Source organism: Mustela lutreola, chromosome 1 (genome assembly GCF_030435805.1).
Source record: "Mustela lutreola isolate mMusLut2 chromosome 1, mMusLut2.pri, whole genome shotgun sequence".
Lineage (NCBI taxonomy): Eukaryota > Metazoa > Chordata > Mammalia > Carnivora > Mustelidae > Mustela > Mustela lutreola.
In genome coordinates this window covers 56,560,803-56,581,797 of record NC_081290.1, presented here as the reverse complement: position 1 = coordinate 56,581,797, position 20,995 = coordinate 56,560,803, and the positions used below count along the sequence as shown (strand labels likewise).

Genomic DNA, 20,995 nt, shown 5'->3' with positions numbered 1-20,995 from the left:
TTTTTTTTTTTTTCAATTTATCCTTATTCAAAATGCTAAATAAGAGGCAGTGAATGAGTAAAAGACAAATGTTAAGAAAGAACAAAAGTTCTTCTGGCGAACCATGAAAATGAAAAAAAGCCAACTGCATTTAGATAACCCCAGGGCACCACAGTTAAGAAAAGAAACAAAGAGGCTGCAGTGCCCAGCAGCATCCACTCACCCATGGAATACACAGCTCTAGAGACACTGTGAGGTTTACAGGAAATGATGGGCCAAAGACTACTTCACATAGTGACGCATTCCACCCACCACCCCCCACCTACCACACCACGGGGAACATGCTCAATCCCTTCTACCCAAACAGATATCTCCAACACCCTAGGAGCGGGGCAGCTCAAGTTTTTGAAGTTCTCTGCAATATTCACTTTAGTCATGTAAAAGAATGATTTTTGGTTCAAGAGTAAAATTAGGGGCACCTGGGTGGCTCAGTTGGTTAAAGCCTCTGCCTTCGGCTCAGGTCATGATCCTAGGGTCCTGGGATCGAGCCCCGCATCGGGCTCTCTACTCAGCAGGGAACCTGCTTCCTCCTCTCTCTCTGCCTGCCTCTCTGCCTACTTGTGATCTCTGTCTGTCAAATAAATAAATAAAATCTTAAAAAAAAAAAAAGAGTAAAATTAGAAGGCACCGTATCTACTAACAGTTACATACCTGGATTCCAAGAAAACTGCTCCATGTTTCTTAGACATACTATTAGCAAAAGCACATAATTTGTGAATCGTTCCTTAATATCTGAAAAAAAATTAAAATATACTGTACTATATATAAATAATATAATATAGCTCACGTACAACTTATAGAACGTGACGAAAGTCTAATTATATATAAATGTCTGCAAAATAAATATACTATTTTATATATAAGATGGTGTTACATTGGTAAGGCATTTATGTCTCAATTCAGGTATGGAAATTCCAGTTTTGTATATGGTTGAACATATCAGTGTTTTTTTCTGTTTAAATAGCTGAATAGTGTTTCACAGCATGGCTATACCATTCGTTTATCTGCTTTCTTACTGAAAGACACTGGGTTATTTCCAGTTTTTGGCTGCTATGAATAAAGCTCCCGTATTTCTTGTACAAGTCTTTTGTGAAAATGTGTTCTCACTGCTAAGTTACAGAACAGGCAAACATTTAACTGTATAAGAACCTACCAGGGCAAATGCAGTATTTCCCATCAAAGTATGAGAACACCAGTCAGTTGGTACCCCTGCTAGTGTTTATCAGTGGTAGACTACGGGAGCAGCCACTCGCCACTCTGGGGGGTGGGTACTGGTATCTCATCAGGACTCTTTCACCCCCATGTCAACATGGTGAGAGATAAATTATGTCTTCATATTCTCATGAAATGTTCTTGACTTTGTGAACTTCACTGCAGGGTCTCAGGGATGCCCTTCCAGGGTTCCACAGGCTATACTTTGAAAACAAAGACATTATGCTGCTTTGATTTTTGTAACTATGATACAAAAGATAATGTTTCCAGGGACAGATTTGCTTTCACTCTTCTTAGGGTTAGTAAGGAGCCAGTAAGGCATAAATGAAAAAGGTGAGCACAGAGAGACAATCTGAGGTTTACAGTCATAACTCGGTTCTTGACATTTGTGTGGGTGACCTTGGGGAAGTCAAACTATGTTCTCTGTGTGTTAGTTTCTACATCTACGAAATGGAATATCATCTGCTATGAAGAAATTTTTGGGTTAATAACAAGCTCTGGAAGAATGGTATGGTGCTATACAACTATCACATTGAAATATTTGGAGATTATAATAACTATGATAATAAGAAAACCTGGTAAAGATGTTAAGGGAGTAAGAGAAAGCACAGCTAAGTCAAAGAAGCAGTAGCCCAGAGGAAATGTGACACAGAGATTCAAAATAAATTGCAAAATCATACTGCATAAAGCTGCATGTAGAAGCTAAGTGTACGTACCACTATTCGACATCTGAAAAAGATTGTTCTTTTCAAACTTCTTGAAAACACTTCCTTTAATTTCAACAAACTGAAATAGTAAACAAAAATATCACGTTTATCACTGTAACAGTTTAAAAAATGGACAAGATACATATAAAATTTCCTGGACAGTAAATAACATTTAAAAAATAATTTTATTCATCCACAATATTGCCATTAAAGTGCCCATATAACCTCAAAAATATAAAATAAAATCTCATACTTACATTATTAGACATCATGATGGTAAGCAGTGACTTGTTGTGCGAGTTAAAAGCCACATTGAGAGTTGTTGCTTGAACCATGATAAGAATTGCATGCAAAACTAGCAGTGAATGATGTCAAGGAAAAAGCTTGTCTGTTTTCATATTAGTATATGAAACTATACAATTTAGAAAGTGAACAATGGAAGGGATCATTATGCTTTCTAAATCCAGTCTTGCGTTAGTGTTTTATTACCTTGTTAGCTATAGTTGATACAAATCTGCCAGCTAAGATGTACAGGACCCACCTGAAACAAAAGCAGAAATGAGCCTCTGGGCATCTATTCACTTAGACTGTGAGTCCTGGAAGATGGTTATCTTGTTCTTTCTGGACTTCTGGCATTTGGCAAAAGATGTGGGAAACAGGCCCTCAAAAAAGTTTCTAATAAGTGGAATAAACTATGGTAAATACTGAAAAAAGAGACTTAGCTGATTTACATTCTAGAATAGAAAAGAACACAAAGTAGAAGTCTGGAAGCAACTGGCTTCTACAGTTCTGCAGGGCGTTGGCGTGGGGATGTAAGATGACAAGAAATGTCTGATAATTGAGATTCTTCTTTAGATGTCATTTTTGAAGATATTCACAAGTTGCAGAATTATATTCATATTGCACATAGAATAGTTTATTTAAATGAGAACACTGTTTTACTCCACATACTTAGAACAAACTTTTATGCTTATAGAAATCTTCCCACTGAGCCCCTTAACTTTCCAAGTATTAATCCAATATTTTCAGGCATGACAAATTCAGGGACAGTACACATTCCTGTGAATGAATCTGGACCCCATATGGAACTTAAGTGTAACTATGCATGTGTGTGTACAAATACACAGATGGCTACATACATGCACACAAACAGTTTATATAGTAAAGCCTTTAACTTTTCAAAAGAAAAGTTTTAAGAAGCGGTGTGGGGAGCAGAGGAGATAAAAATTCCAAAATTCCTCCCCAAACAATTTCAAATTTTACCTCTAGATGAACCACATACATTTTAAATCCTAGATTTTAACAAAACATTCATAGGCTTAAAGATAACTTCCAAACAATTTCAGTATGGGCATGAAAGTTATGTGGATCTCTATAAAGTATGTATAAATACAAACCTAGCTTCTCAAGTTCTTCCATATAATCAGTCACATTGAGACTAGAACTGTTTTCTACCAGTTAAAGGGATCAAACATACATGAGGCTTTTTAATTCACAGTAACTACTATAACCAATTTATTAAAAGAAAGCAGACATTTCACATTAATCTTCAGGACACACACACACACACACACACACACACACACGTTCACATACACCTTTAAATTTGAGAAATAGCTAGTCGAATAAAATAATGTAGAATATGTACTGACTTGAAATTTCCAGTAATTCTAAAGGATACAGACATAGAGAACAGCCATGAAAAAGTGAGGAATCACTCCGATATGGGCTCTTTTTCTTTCTTTAGGTTCTGTTGCTGTCCAATAGAGAGCATCTAATATATCTTGTCCAAATGATGAAAACAGACGATCTGCTACCTAAAGAGAAAAATTATTGGAAAAATTTTTTTCTTTTTCTGAAAAGTGTTTTTTAACATTCCACCTAAATATGTTACTCAAACTCAGATGCAACTCAAAAATACTGGAGCTCTGACTTTTTAAATCTCACTGTAAGGCAAGCCACAAAAGAGCAGGGATCTCTTTACTCTCTGACACAAAGTGAGTGCTTGAAATCTTGCATTATTTGAATTAGACTTTGTCTAATTAGCTATATATTTATAACAAGAAGAGTATTACATAGTGGCAAAAATAAAAGGGAGAAGCACATCAAAATCATAGTCTTTCTGATTTTAATTCTTTAAATTCAGATTCAGGATTCGAACTTAAGTCTTTTAAGACCCACTGTATTTGCACCTAATATTTGTAGACAGCTGTAACTCTAATTTGTTTTAGATTAATCACAGAGTATATAATATGCAGATTTACTTCCAAAAGACATTTTTAGGTATCGATCTCCATGAATAGAGTATGATGAAAAAAAGCAGCACATAAAAAAGAAAGGAGAGTATATATTATACAGGCTTTGGCTAGAATGTTACAATCACACCCAGGCCGTCGATCTCTGGCTCCCTCAGTCTCTAATCCATCACCCTGTTCTTTTGCATTATGGTATTTATCACTTCCAAATACCTCCTGGTTTACAGTCTCTTTTCCACCTGCAAAACATAAGCTCCTTAAGAACAGGCTTTGCTCACCTCTGGATCTTCAGGGCCTAAGGCAGTGCTTGGCACACAGTAAATTTCGATTCAATTCAATTCAATTAAATTGTCAAATGCAGGCATAATAGTGACCCACTGTTTAGGGGGCACCCAACACATGTCTGGTACTGTGCTAAGCCCTGCCTATACACTGCTTTACCACACACTCACAATTCCCCTAGCACTTGCATTCACAGATGAAACAGGAAGAGTTAGAGACACTCAGCAACTAGTACCCATGTCCAGGGCAGTGAGTCAGTAAGTGGAAGAAGTGGGGTTGGGTCAGAGATGGTTTATCTCCACTATGCCAAAACTACATCAACGAGTATAGTCTGCAAAGCGAATATGCATTTCAGCCATTCTGATCAGCAATTTGTGGACCCTTTTCCTTGAGGCCTATTCTCTAATAACAGTGTTGAGGCCACCCTGTAGAGGGTTTTGTAAACTAGGGGCACATGCATTACGTGTGGGGGTAGGGAGAAGCTTGCATCACCTGCAATACCTTAAAAGGAAAGGCAGTGAAGGAGACTGGTAGGCTACAGAAGGAGCGAGATGAGCCCAGGCTTTTCTGTGAGAGGATGACTACTCCGCCTTTCACACTTCACCCACACTGTCTGCATCCTATGTGGTGCATCCTACTTGGGGGGGTGGAGGGGGCAGAGCAGGAGCAAAGGCAATGAGTGTAGAATCAGGAAGCTGGGGTGTGGTTTTAAAACATGTTGGTCAATGAATTGAGGAGTAACTGGGATGGCCAGAGTTCTATGGCTTCTGTGAAGAAAGCCCTCATCTACCATAGCAATATAGCCTCAGAGCAGAAAGGCCAGCAGCCCCCTACATCCCTCCTTCTGCCCACTCATTAGGAAAAATCCTTTCCCAGCTAAATTAAAAGATAAGTAGACCTTATTTGTATCCCTAAAGAGTAATAGAGAAAAATGCATGTGAATCTCAAAAGTTTTATTATATAACCTAGAGTTACTATTTTTTTTTTTTTTAAAGATTTACTTATTTATTTATTTGACAGATAGAGATCATAAGTAGGCAGAGAGGCAGGCAGAGAGACAGGAAGGGAAAGCAGGCTCCCTGCTGAGTAGAGAGCCCGAGGCGGGGCTTGATCCCAGGACCCCGGGATCATAACCTGAGCCAAAGGCAGAGGCCCCAACCCACTGAGCCACCCAGGTGCCCCTAGAGTAACTATTTTAAGAACTGATTAAAATTCTGCCTATATAGCAAAGCATGTTTTTTTTTTTCTTTGTGTAGCTGCTTATTTTTTGCATGACAGCAGGTTCTCACATGTTGACTGCTTTAAAGTGAAATATACTGCATTAAAAATACTGGGGTACCTGGGTGGCTCAATTGGTTAAGCATCTGCCTTTGGCTCAGGTCATAATCCTAGGGTCCTGGGATTGAGCCTGCTTCTTCTACTCCTCCTCCCCACTCATGCTCTCTCTTGTTATCGCTGTCTCTCTCTCAAATAAATAAAATCATTAAAAAAAAAATACTAAGTACTTGGAGAAACTGAGAAACTTATGTTTACTCGCTCTATGTAAAAATTCCAAAGCATTTTAAATGTAAATCTATTACAGCAAATGTATATACAATCCTAACATTTTTTTCATAATTTTTAAAGTTTTAGTAAGATGTATACATGGGTTTCCAATGAATATTCCAATGAATATGCAAACAAATCACCCCACCATATGATAACTTACATTCTCAAGGGGGTACTAACTAAAAAGTCTCTAGACAGCAGGTACCTTTCTCTCCTACTTGAGGATGCATCATGCCCTGGGGACCAAGGACCAGCAGTAGGTACCATCTTGTGAGAACGAGATTGTCCAGTCTCAGCCCAGAACTACCTAATCAGAATCTGCATTAGATTTTGTCCCAATACTAGAGTCGTCGGGTGAATATTCTGTATCATTGGGTTCAAAGTCTGCACCTTGACCAAGCCTGTGTGGTTGGGAGGCTAGGCTGACTGTGCGGGTACAGGAGGGCCTTCACTCACCTCGAGCATATTGTAGATGATGTAGAGCTTGATGACTGACTGCCCCCTTATCAGGTGATACATCATGGAGTAGTCAACGTAGTGCATCATAAAATAGCAGATCACCAAAATGACACCCTTCAGAATGTCACACACCTGAGCAGGCTGAAGCAAACGTCTGTCCCTGAAATACATAAGATGTAATAAAAGCATGAGTTTTACTTTACATGCTCTTGAAATCATCTTTACTGGACATATACGAGCATACAGAGATAATAATGAGAATTCAGTCACTCTTCTAGGAACTAACAAGATATACTGACTACTCAACCACGTGAAGTTTTCTGCCCAAAAACAACAACAAAAATGTTAAACCAGAATTACTAGCAGAAGTGGGTCCTCTTAACAAGGAAACACAGAGGGCGGGCATCTGCCGACAACGTGCTTTGAAGCAATGGAGTTCCTTCTAACCTCATCTTGAAGCCCGGCAGCCCACTGGCTCAGCCCTTTCCACACACAGGTAGCACTCTGCACTTTTTATTTACTAGCGGAGCAGGTTTCTCCATGTCACTGCACGAGGAGTACCTATTTCTATGATGGCATCGGGGTCCACTGTGTGGATGTGCGGTAATTCATGGAACGCCCTGGCAGATGGCCAGTATTCTGCAACTATGAACCATGATGTCATGTGCATGTCATGCCTTGTATGTGAAAATGTACCTGTAGAATAAATTCCTATAGTCGGAGGGTATGTTCCCTCAAGAGAAGCAGTGAACTGCCCTCTGCAATGGCTGTGCCAATGTCCACATCCACTAGCAGCTCCTGGGGAAGGCTGCAGTGGACATGCTGCAATCCAGGTTGATTGGCTGCTGGCTATCTGCCAATTCCACTGTTGAAATGGCATCTAGCATAGTTTCAGTTAATTCTTCCCTTTAGGAAAGTACATTTCTCTATATATTTAAGTTATTTATATTTCCTGTGAATTCTCCCCTCCTATCTTTTTCTTGCTTGACAGGAGCTGAAACTAGTTTTTTCCTAATTACTACTAGGAGAACCACTGCTTACTTCAGGATAGGGTTCAAGGCAGTCCACCTCAAAATATGCTACTATGGCATCTTATTTTGAATTAAAATTATGTAAGAAACAGCTGGTGTAAGAAGGACACTCTGACCTCTTCTGTCCCCTTCAAAGTGGGAGCTAAATTCCCTAGGGAATGGCACCCTCCCCTGGGCAGAGAAGGCATCCTTACTACCAGAGAGAAGAAATTCAGGGCTGAGAAGGCTGTACAAACAACACTTGTCACTTCTTTATTAATTTGCTATCCCAACCCTAAACTTCTCCATCTTGTTAATTCTTCATAAATTTATTATCTCTTTGTTTTAAAGGTATAAAAGTGTCCTGCCTACTCACTTCAGTTGCCTATTTTTATGAGTTCCTGTATGTATGAAATTGTATTTTTCCCCTGTGAATCTGTTTTATGACAATCTAATTATTGGACCAGCAGAAGAAACTAGATGGGAAAAAGGAGAAGTTTCCATCCTTACACTTCAAGGTCAGAGTGTGAAGAGCAAAACCTAAATTGTGCATGGAAACATCTGACTAAGACACAGAAAAACTACAAAGAAGAGCAGAAATTTATGATTTCTTTCAGTAGATATGAAACTCCTGTGGCTGGAATGGAAAGCAGCTTGCTCTACTGCAGGCGAATTCCTCAAGACAGGAAATGCTCCATCTCCTGTTTGGGAAGCTTTTATGTAATCAATAAAAAGCCTCCAGCACTTTCTTCAGGAGTTACAGAATCTCTTCATTCTCACCATCGTGACAATGTTCTAGCAACTACCTAAGGGGGTGAGTTCATTTTCCAGCTGAATCTCAACATTCTGAGGTCTTCACATCTTCTCTATTCCCTAACCACTGTCCACATTCAGATCAAGGCTCTTCTCTTCGAGAGAGCCTTGCAGGGTTCAACAAGGATAGGTCTTCCAAACTGTTACCTGAAACACTGTTTTACAAAAACAGTGAAACGTTAGTTATAAACGAGGCTTGCAATAGCAGCTCTGTGAGCAGGTGATACAGAACCTCATTCTTGTTTTCCACAGTGCACACCACACATGGTTTTTAGTCAGACATGAAATTGATCTGTTCACAGAAAAAATACAGGATACTGCAAAAATCCTGAAAAGAGGTAAGTTCTGTGAGAACTAAGTCCACAAAGGTTTATAAGTAGATGGGAAGACACTGGGCTGATCCAGTGAGTTCATATGGGAAGACAGGTCAGAATTTGTCTATGTCAGACCCTGTGTCTTGACACCAGCAATATAAACTGATAAACCAAGTTAAATTTTTCTTAGCAGCTGAAATTTTGGGGAAAATTGCATCAAGGACAAAGTTGATCAATCTCCAGCACCATTTGCCTGTCCCCCTGACTCTTCTCCAGTGCTGTTCCTCTCTCCCAACCCAAGTGGATGCTGGGCCGTTTCTCCTCATGGAACCAGAGGGATCTTCACCTATGTCTCCCAAACACCCAGCCCAGAACACAGATCTCTGCCTAGGGTTATTCCCTCATCAAGGCAATTCTCTGCTCCCACCCTACAAAATTAAAAACAGAAGAGGTAGTACATTTGTTGAGTGGGGGGAAGCATGTTTTTCATTCAAACAATGAGAGGAGGAGGCATTCTGAACACTCTGGGCTGCTGGCCTGTGTGACTCTGTCCCGAGACAGCAGAGGGACAAGCTGACATCAGTATGGACTACAGCAGCCCACTCTTCCTCTGAAGTGCAGGTGCAGCTCTGCAAATGCCAAATACCACAAATCACCAAGAGGCGTGGGCCTTTGTAGTTAGGAACTATAGGTCACACTTTATGAATTAAAGAAAATGATAGGTACCCAAAGTAGGGCAGTATTAATTAATCTGCATTAATTACTAAGGTGACTTTGATAACTAATTAAAGAAAACTATACTTAGAGCTTTTGGTAGCAGACTGGCATCTATTTAGTTAAGTGATCTCAGCCAAAATAATTTTATTTAAGAGACAAAGGGCTTTTATATATATCATATCCAATTGTGTGTCTTCATAAACATATACAACAAAGGGTCAATGTGATAATGTGTGTCTATGAAGGAAGGGTGTATCAATTACAAGACATCGCTGCAAATTAGAGCTAACAAACATTGGAAATAGATATACCCAAATAACACAGTATGACACATTTTGAACTAAGATGATAAAAATTTAAAATCAAGCAAGCAGAAACAACTTTAATTTAGCTTTATCTTGCCTAGGATCAAACCAGGTTGTAAAACCACAATAAAGTTTTACAAACACCTTATGCTACAATTTTCAGTTACTATGTGGCAGGCACTGGTTCTAGGCACTTGGAATATACTCATTTCAGTTTTCACAATAATCCTGTGGGCAAGGTACTATATAGATCATCTCAGTTTTACAGATGAGGCAAGGTGCAATCAGGAATGTACCCACAGCTGGACAGTTATTAAATCAAGGGGTGGAGGAGCAGGGATCTGAACCTTGGCAGTCTGGCTCTAGAAGGCATGTTCATTACTACCATCTACCATTTGAGACTTTCCTTTTTTGTTTTTTTGTTTGTTTGTTTGTTTTTGTTTTTTGAGACTTTTCTTTAAAAGAACTTTTAAATAAACAACTCAGTACCCTTTCTCTTTCAGTATAATTTAATATGATATAACATCACTGTGCTGACAGCTCATTTTTATTCTTCATTTCTAAAAAGAGAAAAAAAAACAGGACCATATTTCACTGGATCCATGGCTCTCTGTGTGCTCCCTGCTCTGGCAAAAATCTCCTTTGCTAACATCCGAAGTGGTTGCTCCAGAGATGACTCTGATTTTAAGGAATATTATTCAAATAAAGAATAAAAGCAGCAGAACTCCTAAGAAACAGACTCTTGTTTTCCTATAAACGTCCCTGTAAAAAAAGGTTGCAAAAATAAAAACTATTTCCAAGATGGCACCTTAGTAGACATCTATATCTCTCGTAGCATCTGTGAGTAAGAAAAGACCTGACCTCAAAATAAATTCGCAGGATTAAAAGAACTTGAACCAGTCCCAGTATTTGTTTTCTCTGTCAGGATATTTTTAGATGACTATCTGATAAGCATTTCCAACTCCATAAGAAGCTTATTTACAGCCTTGCCAATCAACTTGGAATTGGCTGTCAAACAACAGTTTCACATTCAAGTTCTTCCTTATAAACGTCTGTTAAACGGTAGTTACTAGCAATTCATTTTGCAAATGCTGGACATCTCACATGAACACATAAATAAGTGGAATAAACTACTGGACAAAGTGAAAAACCCACTAACCTAATTCACAGGTTTGGCTGTGAGTTATGGCAAGACAAGTTAACATTAAACAAGATATTCAGCGGAACTTAAAATATTTTTTAAGTTCTCATGTTAAGCCACTCAGACAGAAACTACATTTTCTCATTTCTAAGTTTCATCTCTTAGTCATTCAAATACTTCCACTGGATATGCGCAATTGTCAATTAAAGCACTGCTCCTTTCAAAGGGCTTGGAGATTCATGGGAACAGAACAATGCAGTGGGCAAAGATGATCTACTAGGTTTCCTCCTCCTGCTCAGTGGCAGAAGGTAACATGCTAAGATTAAAGTAAAAACTGGCAGCATAGAAAAAGATCAAGAAAAAAGAAAAGGCAACATAGATGTGTAAGAAAAATGGGATAATCCCTGCCTGGTTGATTTTCAAATTGGTGTAGAAATGTGTCAAGCTATCGGCATGAGATATTTCATTATAAAATACACAGACTGAATCTTTTTTTCTTTCTCTTTTAACACTTTTAGCTATTTGTTGTATACATGAAAGAATGTAAAGTAAGAAAAAGTAAAATATTCAATATGGTTCCCATTTTAAAAAAAGAAGTCCTTTTATAATCTTGAAGTAAATTCAAATAAAGTATTGAGATTAAGATGTTTTCCTTAATTAGAAAATGGTATTTTTGGGGTGTCTGGGTGGCTCTGTTGGTTAAGCATCTGTCTTCGGATTGGGTCATGAGCCCAAGGTCCTGTGATTGAACCCTGCATCTGGCTCCCTACTCAGCGGGGAGCCTGCTTCTCCCTCTCCTCTATCTGCCCACTCCCCTTGCTTGTGCTGTCAAATGAATAAATAAAATCTTTAAAAGAAAGAAAGAAAGAAAGAAAACAGTATTTTAAATCTTAAATTTCCCCAACATATAGTAGAAAAATTACTAAGTCCTGAGGCTGAATGATTAAAGTCTTTCTTTGGGCTTTAAAATAATTTCAGACTATACTAGGAAAAAACCCAACTGGTTTAATAAAGCTATGGAGTAATGCAAAATAAAAACTGCTTACATGGAAGGAACTTATTATAAGCTCAGTTGACTGCTACAGCATTAGAGAAAAAGTACTTGCTCTCAAGGTCTAGAGCAGCAAGAGTAATTGAAGATCATTTGATTGAGTGATTTTTCTGTATTAGGTAAGATCATGGTCAAATTTTGCAAAAATGTGGACAAAGCTTTAGGACTAAGTAAGGATAGAGACCACGTTTTCCTCAGGTGTCCGTTCTCATTTAAATGGTTATGTCTGCCTACGCTGTTTTTGTTGTTTCCATTATATTATCTGTTTGCATGGATGTCAATTTGGCCAAGAGTAGAGAAGGAAAAATCAGGGTTTACTCACCACAAGGAGTCCCTGTGACACCACATTCCATTCTATAAAGGAAGTGAAAGTGCTCCTCCCTTCGGTCTGATTCACGAGAGAGAAAGAAAGAGAGAAGGTTGTAATGTTGCTACGCTACTTAGAGTGCCATGGTGAGGAAACAGGGGACAACAAAACCTGATTTATGAAGACTCTCTAATAAAACAAATATACTGCTCTCTACATATCTCCCACGCAGATCAACCCTGGTAAGAGGAAATTGCAAACATATTTGTTTCCCCAAAGAAAGCCACCAAGGGCTCTCCCTTCACGTGTTATAGGGTGATATTAAACCATTTAGGGCACAATTGAGGTTTATGTTGAAGAGAAAAATCGTGTGTGTGTGTGAAGTGAATTTTGGGTGAAAATCTTGAAGGAAGTAAGGCATACAGAGGAAGTCTAACAGGTTAAGAAACTCTCAAGCATTTGAAATTCACTATTCTTCTGAGAGATAAAAGTCTTTCTGTGGGGTAAACTCTCAGAGGAAAAAGACACTATTGCCTCTTTAACACAAATAAGTCCACAAAACCTCAAGTAAGCATTCTAAAGCCTAAAACCAAAGTACGATCAGAAAATTTGTTTGTACAGATTTTATTTGCTCTGATAGTAAAAGAAAAACATTGAATCTATTACCTAAGCCTACTCTACACTTATTACCATCTAAAATATCTGAGCAAAGTTTTCAAAAGTAACTCAGTTCTTGGCACCAGATAGCACTGTTTTCTCTACAATCTCCCTCAACTTTTAACTCACATGTTATGGAGAATTCTAAAACACAAAGTGAAGTCACAGGTTTGAGCAGAGAAGATTCATAAAAATGCCAGGTAAATAAAAAATACTTCCACAATTAGTTATTTTATTTATTCTATAAGCAAACTTGGAAAAATGAGGTCTGATACCTCTTTAACATAATACAGAGCAGTCTACTCTTCTAAACAATGAAATATTTTCATTCTTCCAAGAAACACTCGTACCTCATACAATGAATCAACTGAATCAAAATTTAATTCCGATTTCCATGTCATTGAAAATATTCAAGTTTCTTGGATATCTTTCCAAGATAATGATACTACCTTAAATGCAAAAGAGGGAAGAAACACACGGATCTGTTTTTAAACAATCTGGATATATTTTTCTATTTACTTTAGTCTCCAACAAAATAGCTGGGAGCGAAGACTTTTCAAGATTGTTAATTCATTAGTAAAAGGTTTTCAAATAAGTATTCCTGAGATTATTAAATTTTTTATGGAAGCAGTGACTCTTTGTAGGCAACACAAACACACCTACCAAGTCAAAACAATCACCCTCCCAACTTCTTAAATGAACAATATTTTAACAGGATCAAAGCTGGCCAAGTGCCAGCCAGTGGGGTAGTCACAATGAATGCTGGGTTCTCATAAGGGCCAGCAGGATTCCTCTGGCACTTAACTTTAGTGAAAGGCCGAGTTCTTGTGTACTAAGTTGTCAAAAGTGGCCAAACCCAAAAACCATGGCAAGTTTACAGGATATTTAGAAATAGGTCCAAAGAATAAATTCTAAAGCAGAAATTCTGGGAGGCTGTCAGTTTTCCAAAGCCACTCATGCATGCTGTACCAGACACAACTCTGCAAGCAGAAGAGGCAAGCACTCTACAAATATGGAAAGAAGGCTACAACTTGACACAACTATTGATGTCATAAGAAAACGGACAGTACTAGACACTGCAAGATCATGGTTTTAATGTCAGCATCTTGATTACTCTGATAAATATCCTTTGCCCCCTTTTCGAGGGGATAATTATAAAGAACTAAGAGAGTAGGAGCATAGTGACTTTCTTATAAAAAGACATATAGGAATGTAACGATAAGAAAAAAAAGAAGAAAAAAAAAACCCACAATCGACTTCTTTATTTTTCTTTTAATTTCTTTCTATCCCTTTGAAAAAATAAAAGTCAGACTGAAGGAAAGAGCACTTTTTGCTTGCTGAAAAAGATGGAACATAGCACAGCTACAGGTGAGACAAATCAACCTTTAATGGAAGTAGAGAATGTTGAAAGAAAAGGTATAAGAAGGCAGATTTTGGCTATTTCTAAATAATAATTTTGTTAAAATAAATGTATTTTTATATTCCTAAAATATTGAAAAGGTCTTAGACATAATATTAGTAATAGCTTTATTACTATAATATTTCTCATTATAGTTCAAGTTTTAAGCACTTCAAATTTGGTAGTTTTAAAAATAATGCTCAAAAAGACACCATTTTCTAAACTGCTCTCTAGGAAACTATAAATTGCAATGCACACTACTCTAAGCACAGATTACTCAGTTTTGATAAAGCATACTTAATACTAAGACAGTAAGGCAGTATTTTCACATTCTGTGTATTCTGGCCTACACTTGCACAGAATATAGAAAGTTCCTAAAGTTCTATTATGCAATTTTAACTGCATTCCACATTATATATACACATCATATATTTATCAGTGACTGCCTAAAATGTAATTGTTCAGTTGGTCCAAACTGCAGAAATAGCACGAATGGTTTTCATAGGACAAGGGAACCGTCTTACATGTGGGGTGACACACTGCCCTCTGGTGTCATTTTAGCTCTAAAACCTTGACAATAGAACACATTTTAATTTTGTTTTGAAACGCTACTCAATTTAGACTGAAAGTATTTTAAAGTAATATACAAAAGCAACCACCTCTACTTTATAGCTAAAAAAAAAAAAAAAAAAAAAAAACTTAAAATATCTAGAAAAGGTTGGCTCCAGGATCCATCGGACACTCACAACAAAGCAAATGGGAGGCGAGGCCTGAAGTGTGGCAGTTCTGTGCAGCATCCCTTTTAGTTTTCAGAACAAACACTGAAAGACTTCTCTCATGCGATTTGGGTGCCCTGCTTCTCCCCAGTGACAAGGAACACTCAAAATGACACAGTTCTAACATGTCTTGTACAATAACCAGATGGGTCTTCAAACAGAGCCTAAAAAGGAACTTCGGAAACACTGACAAATCACCGCTGTCCCTCATTCAATGAGCAGCCACTGTGTACTAACATACCCAGGGAAGGACCCACTTTAGAAGAGAGTTCTTAGGATATATTTCCCTATAATGTTTTATCTCATCATGCCAACAGCCATATGTAATACCCTCTGTCTTTGAAAGCCATTCACTTAGAGATAGGCTGGAGCACACTGTTGATCCAAGAATAACTAAAAAGTTAATTTAGCTCACAGTGCAGATGTGAACACCTCTATGTGGCATTAGTTATTTTATGTCTGGTAGCTTCACATGGCTCTATCCAAATTTCTATGTGTCCATCTAGGCTATGCAGTCCACATGAAGATTTATAGTTAGTGATGTCTTATTAGATACTTTCTCTGGTTTTCTCAAAACTAAAATAACCATAATTTTATTGAGCTCCCAGTGATAAAAGAAAAAATATATGAGATTTGGCTTTGTTAATGTTAAAAGTATCATGCTACAGATGTCTTAAAAAAAAAAAAAAAAAAAAGGTTTGCTACTAAGAATACAGCATTAAAAATTCTCCCAAAGGTATATATACTTGACTATCCTAAAGCTGATGATTATATCCCTAAAAGTCTTCCACTTGACTAACATGTAATTAATAAAATATGCCACATAATTCTCTCATTCTGGTAGGCAGGGCTACAGCATGTCAAGTATCACAAAGAACAGTGATGTGATCATGGTTGATGACCATTGTTTTACTCCACGTAATCCAGCAAAGAATTTTTCTCTTTTCATAATATGATCATCACGACCATAAATTCTTCCAATTTATATTGCAAGGATTTCTTCCCTATTGAAACTGTTTAAGGTTTACTTCTAAAGGGACTGTATGTTATTCACTGCTTAGTAAGTATTAAGTATATGCCATTTACCACTTTAAAAGAGAATCTTCTAAGACTTTAGTCATTTAAAAAACTCAACACATAATTTTGTATATTGACCATCAATATTTTACCTCAGTTTCCATGGTTAAGTCATTGATAATTACATTAATTATATTTTCATATACCAAAAAATAATCACCTACTTTATAGTTAAATGAGGTTACTTATTATTGTGCACTTCAGCATTTTAAAACTTTTTCAGAATGAAATGCGTCTAGAAAAGTGATCCATGTGAGAAATGTCATTTGGGCAACTATCCTAAGAACTGTAAAATAATATACTAGAGAATGACTCCACAGAGTGGAGACATGTTGACATGTCTGTACAAAAAAAGAAAACTGTAAAACCCAAACTTCTAACCTCAAGACCAATAAAGCATTAAGATTCATGTAAGCTTAACATTTTCATCTTCCTGTTCCTAGTTTTGATAAAAAAAAGGAAGGAAACTAATATTTGTTCTGGTCTACTGTGAATAGGCACCCTGCTGGGTATTCTTTTTACACCTCCCATCTTTGTGGTAGACTAGGCTAGGCTCTCAACATCCCCTTTTTACTGTGATGTGGAAACAGGCTTAGAGAATAGAGAAGTTAAACAGCTGCCCACACCTCACCAGCTAATCAATGTGAGGCTGGGCTATCTTAGCCTTCCCACCAGGCCAATGGTTTTCTTGAGTGTTCTGCATTCACAAATCAGAAGGAGTCTCATCGGAAGTCTTTAACTAAGGCTCCCCAGGCCACTAAGACAGTGATTCTTAAATGAGAAGAAGAGGAGCTCCTCAAGTAAGAGCTCCTTAGGAGATTCTGAACTCCCAGCCCAGAACCCAAGACGATGCCTCAGAGGTCAAGGGACTTCACGAACACAAATATACTAGGTGAGTAGCATAGTAGCTACCGGGTCCTTGGCTCTTAGTCCCCATGCCTTCCCACTCTTCTACGTGGCCGCCTGCATGATTAATATTACTGTACTGGTCAAAGCAAAGTTCTAGTTCAAAACCATTTGGAAAAAACATATGCATGGAAAAAGTACAAATATTATATAAGTACATTATATAATATTCATTAAAAAGATAAACAGCATTAGTTCATGCATTAAGGCCAAAGTATGAATGAAACTGTATAAATTACCCCTATTCTGCAAAATCTATCCAAGTGACTATTTACTTTAACAACTACAAGTAGTAAAATACTACTTTTATGAGTAGCAAAAATAATTTAAACATTTGAAATGCTCACGATCTTAAACTTACCTTAAGCCATAGCAAGGCAGAGTGAAGAGCCTGAATAGTGCCAGGAAAACTCTTAAAGGAAGCAGGGTGAACACATACAGAAATGCATCCAGGCACAGAAAGATTCCAAAAACCATGAGCTGGATTTTAAAAAAAGAGAAGAAAACAAAAAAACAAAACGTAAAATAAATATTCTCTAAATAACTGTTGATGAAGATTTCAAAAGAGGAATTTCTAAACAATGTTGGGGATTCTTTCCTCGTAACTTAGCTATGTGAATAACAAGTTAGTCAGTCACTGGACGGGGTACATGTGCCACATTTAATGAAAAGTCCTCTTCAAAGTGCAAGTTTGTAGTTCTTCTCCCAGAGCCTTTGGTTTACCACCCAGAAAAGTCAATTACTCAAGAGATAATCTGCCCTCAACCACAGCTCTGAAACACCTCATATGGACTTCCTCAAACTGTAAAGATACTGTAGAAAATCTTTCAGCTAGAACCTTTCACGACTCTCAAGGACTTTGCTGTCTCTATGTATCAGAGTGCTTCATGGACAGGAAAGACTGAGAAAGATGCTTCAAATAGTGTCTTTATGCCACAGATGTATAAAATGATTACTAATTTTAACGTAATTTCATGTGCACTTAAATTTGCTGTACTCAGAAGGCATTATTAATTGGAGGAATAGCTGCTAGCGTTTGTACCTCTTCCCCTTTTTTGTGCACTTGTCCCGTCCTTCCTATTTTCCTGTAAAATTATACCTTTGTCCCATTAAATGCAGGACTGTATTTCACAGGAGGATGGAGTCTTTTGATGGCTTGGTCAAGTTGCCACACCCATGCTACCACACTCTGCTACTGGAGGAGCAATGACTTTCTCTATGTCTGATACACAAACATGGTGAGTTCTACGTGCCCTCCCACAAAACACTCCATGTAACCTCAGGCAATGCAGTGTCCTACACAAATTTATTAAGTAGTTAAAATCCACAATGTTATGGACAGAATTATGTCCACCCAAAATTCCTATGTTGAAGTCCTAACCACCAGTACCTCAGAATGTGGACCATGTTTGGATACAGGTTCTTGAAAGAGGTAATTAAATTAAAATGAAGTCATTAGAGTGAGTCCTAACTGAATGTGATTTGTGTCCTTATTAGATGAGGAAATCTGGACACAGATAGGGACAGAGGAAAGATGATACAAAGACACAGGGAGAAGACACCTTCTATAAGCCCAAGGAAAGAGGCCTCGAAGGAAATCAACACTGTTGGCATCATGATCTGGATTCCCAGCCTCCAGAACTGTGAGAAAATTTTCTGTGGTTTAAGCTGCCTGGTCTGCAGCACTTTGTGACATGTACATGTACATGTATGGGCCAGATTTCTCAATCAGAATATAGAGAACCTAAGAGCTTTTTTTAAGAAGATTTATTTATTTATTTATTTGACCTAGAGAAATCACAAGTAGACAGAGAGGCAGGCAGAGAGAGAGAGAGAGAGGGAAGCAGGCTCCCTGCTGAGCAGAGAGCCCAACGCGGGACTCGATCCCAAGACCCTGAGATCATGACCCGAAGCGAAGGCAGTGGCTTAACCCACTGAGCTACCCAGGCGCCCTGAACCTAAGAGGTTTTTTTAAAAAACAATTTGGATTCACTACAAAGACCAACAAAAGTACCAAGTCATATGCTACAAACCACTTTAGTCTTCCCTCCAAGGCTGCTGGCCAGTCAGGCATCCTGTCTGTCACCAGCATAGCTAAAGTCCTGTATCTGATTCCTTGTTCTACATACAAAGGAGTGTTGCAGAAGACAGCATGGTCCACAGAAAGCTGGTGGCCCATATTTGTTACTCCCCTGTCACCAAGAAGCCTTTCCCTGTTTCTGGTGGACTGTTGGCTGCACTACTAAGGCAGAAACTAATAGAACCCTGCACATCCCAGAAGGTATCTCAGAGTGTATGCAATAAGGGATCACATACTGGGAAGGAGAGTAAGTGGTTTTGTCTTTCTCCTGACCTTCCCCTGGGGATGAGCACATTACTCATTCACCCAACATCTACAAAGCTGCTAAGATGGGCCAAGTAACATGCTCAGCCCAGCAGGCAAAAAGCCAGGCAGGACACCAGGATGGGGTTTCCGCACTCACTAAGCTCATTCACATTTTAGCACAGAGCCACCCACACAGAGACTGCTGCTATGACAGAACTAAGTTTTCAATGAACAGGGGAGCCCTAGAGAGAGAATGGCCAAACCAAAATGGGGAGATCTAGAAAAAGCTCCAGAGGAGACCCATAAAGACATCTGGGAAGATGAGGGCGACTGCCACATGGAGAGAGGGCAGACTGGGCAGGAGAAGGAAGAGGCTTCCAGAGGAAGAAGCAGAGCAAGAGCAGAGGAAAGAAATTATGGAAACTAAATCTCTCCCTTAAAGAAGAATAATACAGCTATCTTTCTTTGGCTTAGAATCCATATTCTCATTGTTCATGGTGCACAGTGGTAACAGAAGTCTACCGGGCCCTCCTCTTCACACACTTTAAAGTAGCCCAGCAAACTAAGTGGGCAAGCAATAATCTCACATGGGATGCTGACCGTGGATGGTGTGGAGCCATCAGTGTAATAGACTGGCACATAAAACTGGAGGGAAAGCAAGTGGCTGTGGTTTGTGGACACTGCAGCTGGGTAGAGAGAAAGCACTCGTGTAGTGAGAACACACAACACACAAGAAAAGCAACAGAAATGTCTTTCAGGGTTTGGAAATGTGGGAGCGTGGACTTGACTGAGTGCCTGCTGCTCAGAATGGTGTCCTTCCTCATAAGGCACCAGATCCTGTAAATCCGTTACAGATGAGAGTAAGAAAATCTCTAATAAAGTGAACAAGATGGATCCATAAAAACATTCATTCTTGAAAAAGGTAAAGATACCATGCCAGGTGCAGGATGAGCCGGACAGCCTGCAGGACACCGCATGTGCATCTCTCAGTTAATTCATGTGAACCCCACGCCACCCCCAAACCGCCCAAGTTTGGAGGGGCTGGACAGCAGTGGCTTCTGTGCTCCATCTTCCCAACATGGTGGAAGAGCCTGCTACTTAACCTTCCTGATAGCTCTTTGAGGCAGTTATTACTATCCCTAGTTGACACCTGAGGAAACCACAGCTCTGAAGCTGAATGCCTGCCTGCCCAAGGCTGGGGGTCAGAGTAAAGGAACTGGCTGGCGTTCAAGCCCGAGTCGGCCTGACCCCAGGCCCTGCACTCTCTCTCTAAAGCAGTTTCCCCAGAGCAAAGAGACTTACCCCTACTTTTACCAGGCATGGGGGTTAACACAATTATCTTTGTGCTAACGCTTGCTAATTTGCCTAGTGTCATAAAAAATGCAAACAGATATTTAATGAATCAAACTTATAAAAGGCAAATAAATTTCACATATTTAGATTTATTGCTAACTTTGAAAATAAGCTACTAAGAACTAAAAGCTTTGGGTGTATATTATGGGCATAATATGTACTTTCACACCTTCAGTTACTATGCATGACAAAGCATGATGAAAATATTTCAAGAAAAATCAAACACTGGAATTTATGGCTTTTGCTCCTCCAGTCTGTGCATTCTCGCAGGGTGGAAGAAGACACAATGCTGTACACCCTTCTGTGGGAAACCTTCCTAGGGCTAACACTTGTCTTTGAGT

At 38.7% G+C, this 20,995-nt stretch overlaps 1 protein-coding gene across 1 annotated transcript in view; it reads right to left on the bottom strand.

The window, feature by feature from the left end:
- TAPT1 (transmembrane anterior posterior transformation 1) overlaps nucleotides 1-20,995 on the bottom strand; it is a 65,482-nt gene that overhangs the window by 13,882 nt on the left and 30,605 nt on the right. Inside the window, exons 3-8 of the mRNA XM_059165064.1 lie at nucleotides 17,337-17,455; nucleotides 6,500-6,662; nucleotides 3,640-3,775; nucleotides 2,216-2,313; nucleotides 1,968-2,037; nucleotides 691-771 (exon numbers count right to left, since the gene is read on the bottom strand). Coding sequence (XP_059021047.1) covers nucleotides 691-771; nucleotides 1,968-2,037; nucleotides 2,216-2,313; nucleotides 3,640-3,775; nucleotides 6,500-6,662; nucleotides 17,337-17,455 — 667 coding nt within the window. The remainder of the gene's footprint in view (nucleotides 1-690; nucleotides 772-1,967; nucleotides 2,038-2,215; nucleotides 2,314-3,639; nucleotides 3,776-6,499; nucleotides 6,663-17,336; nucleotides 17,456-20,995) is intronic.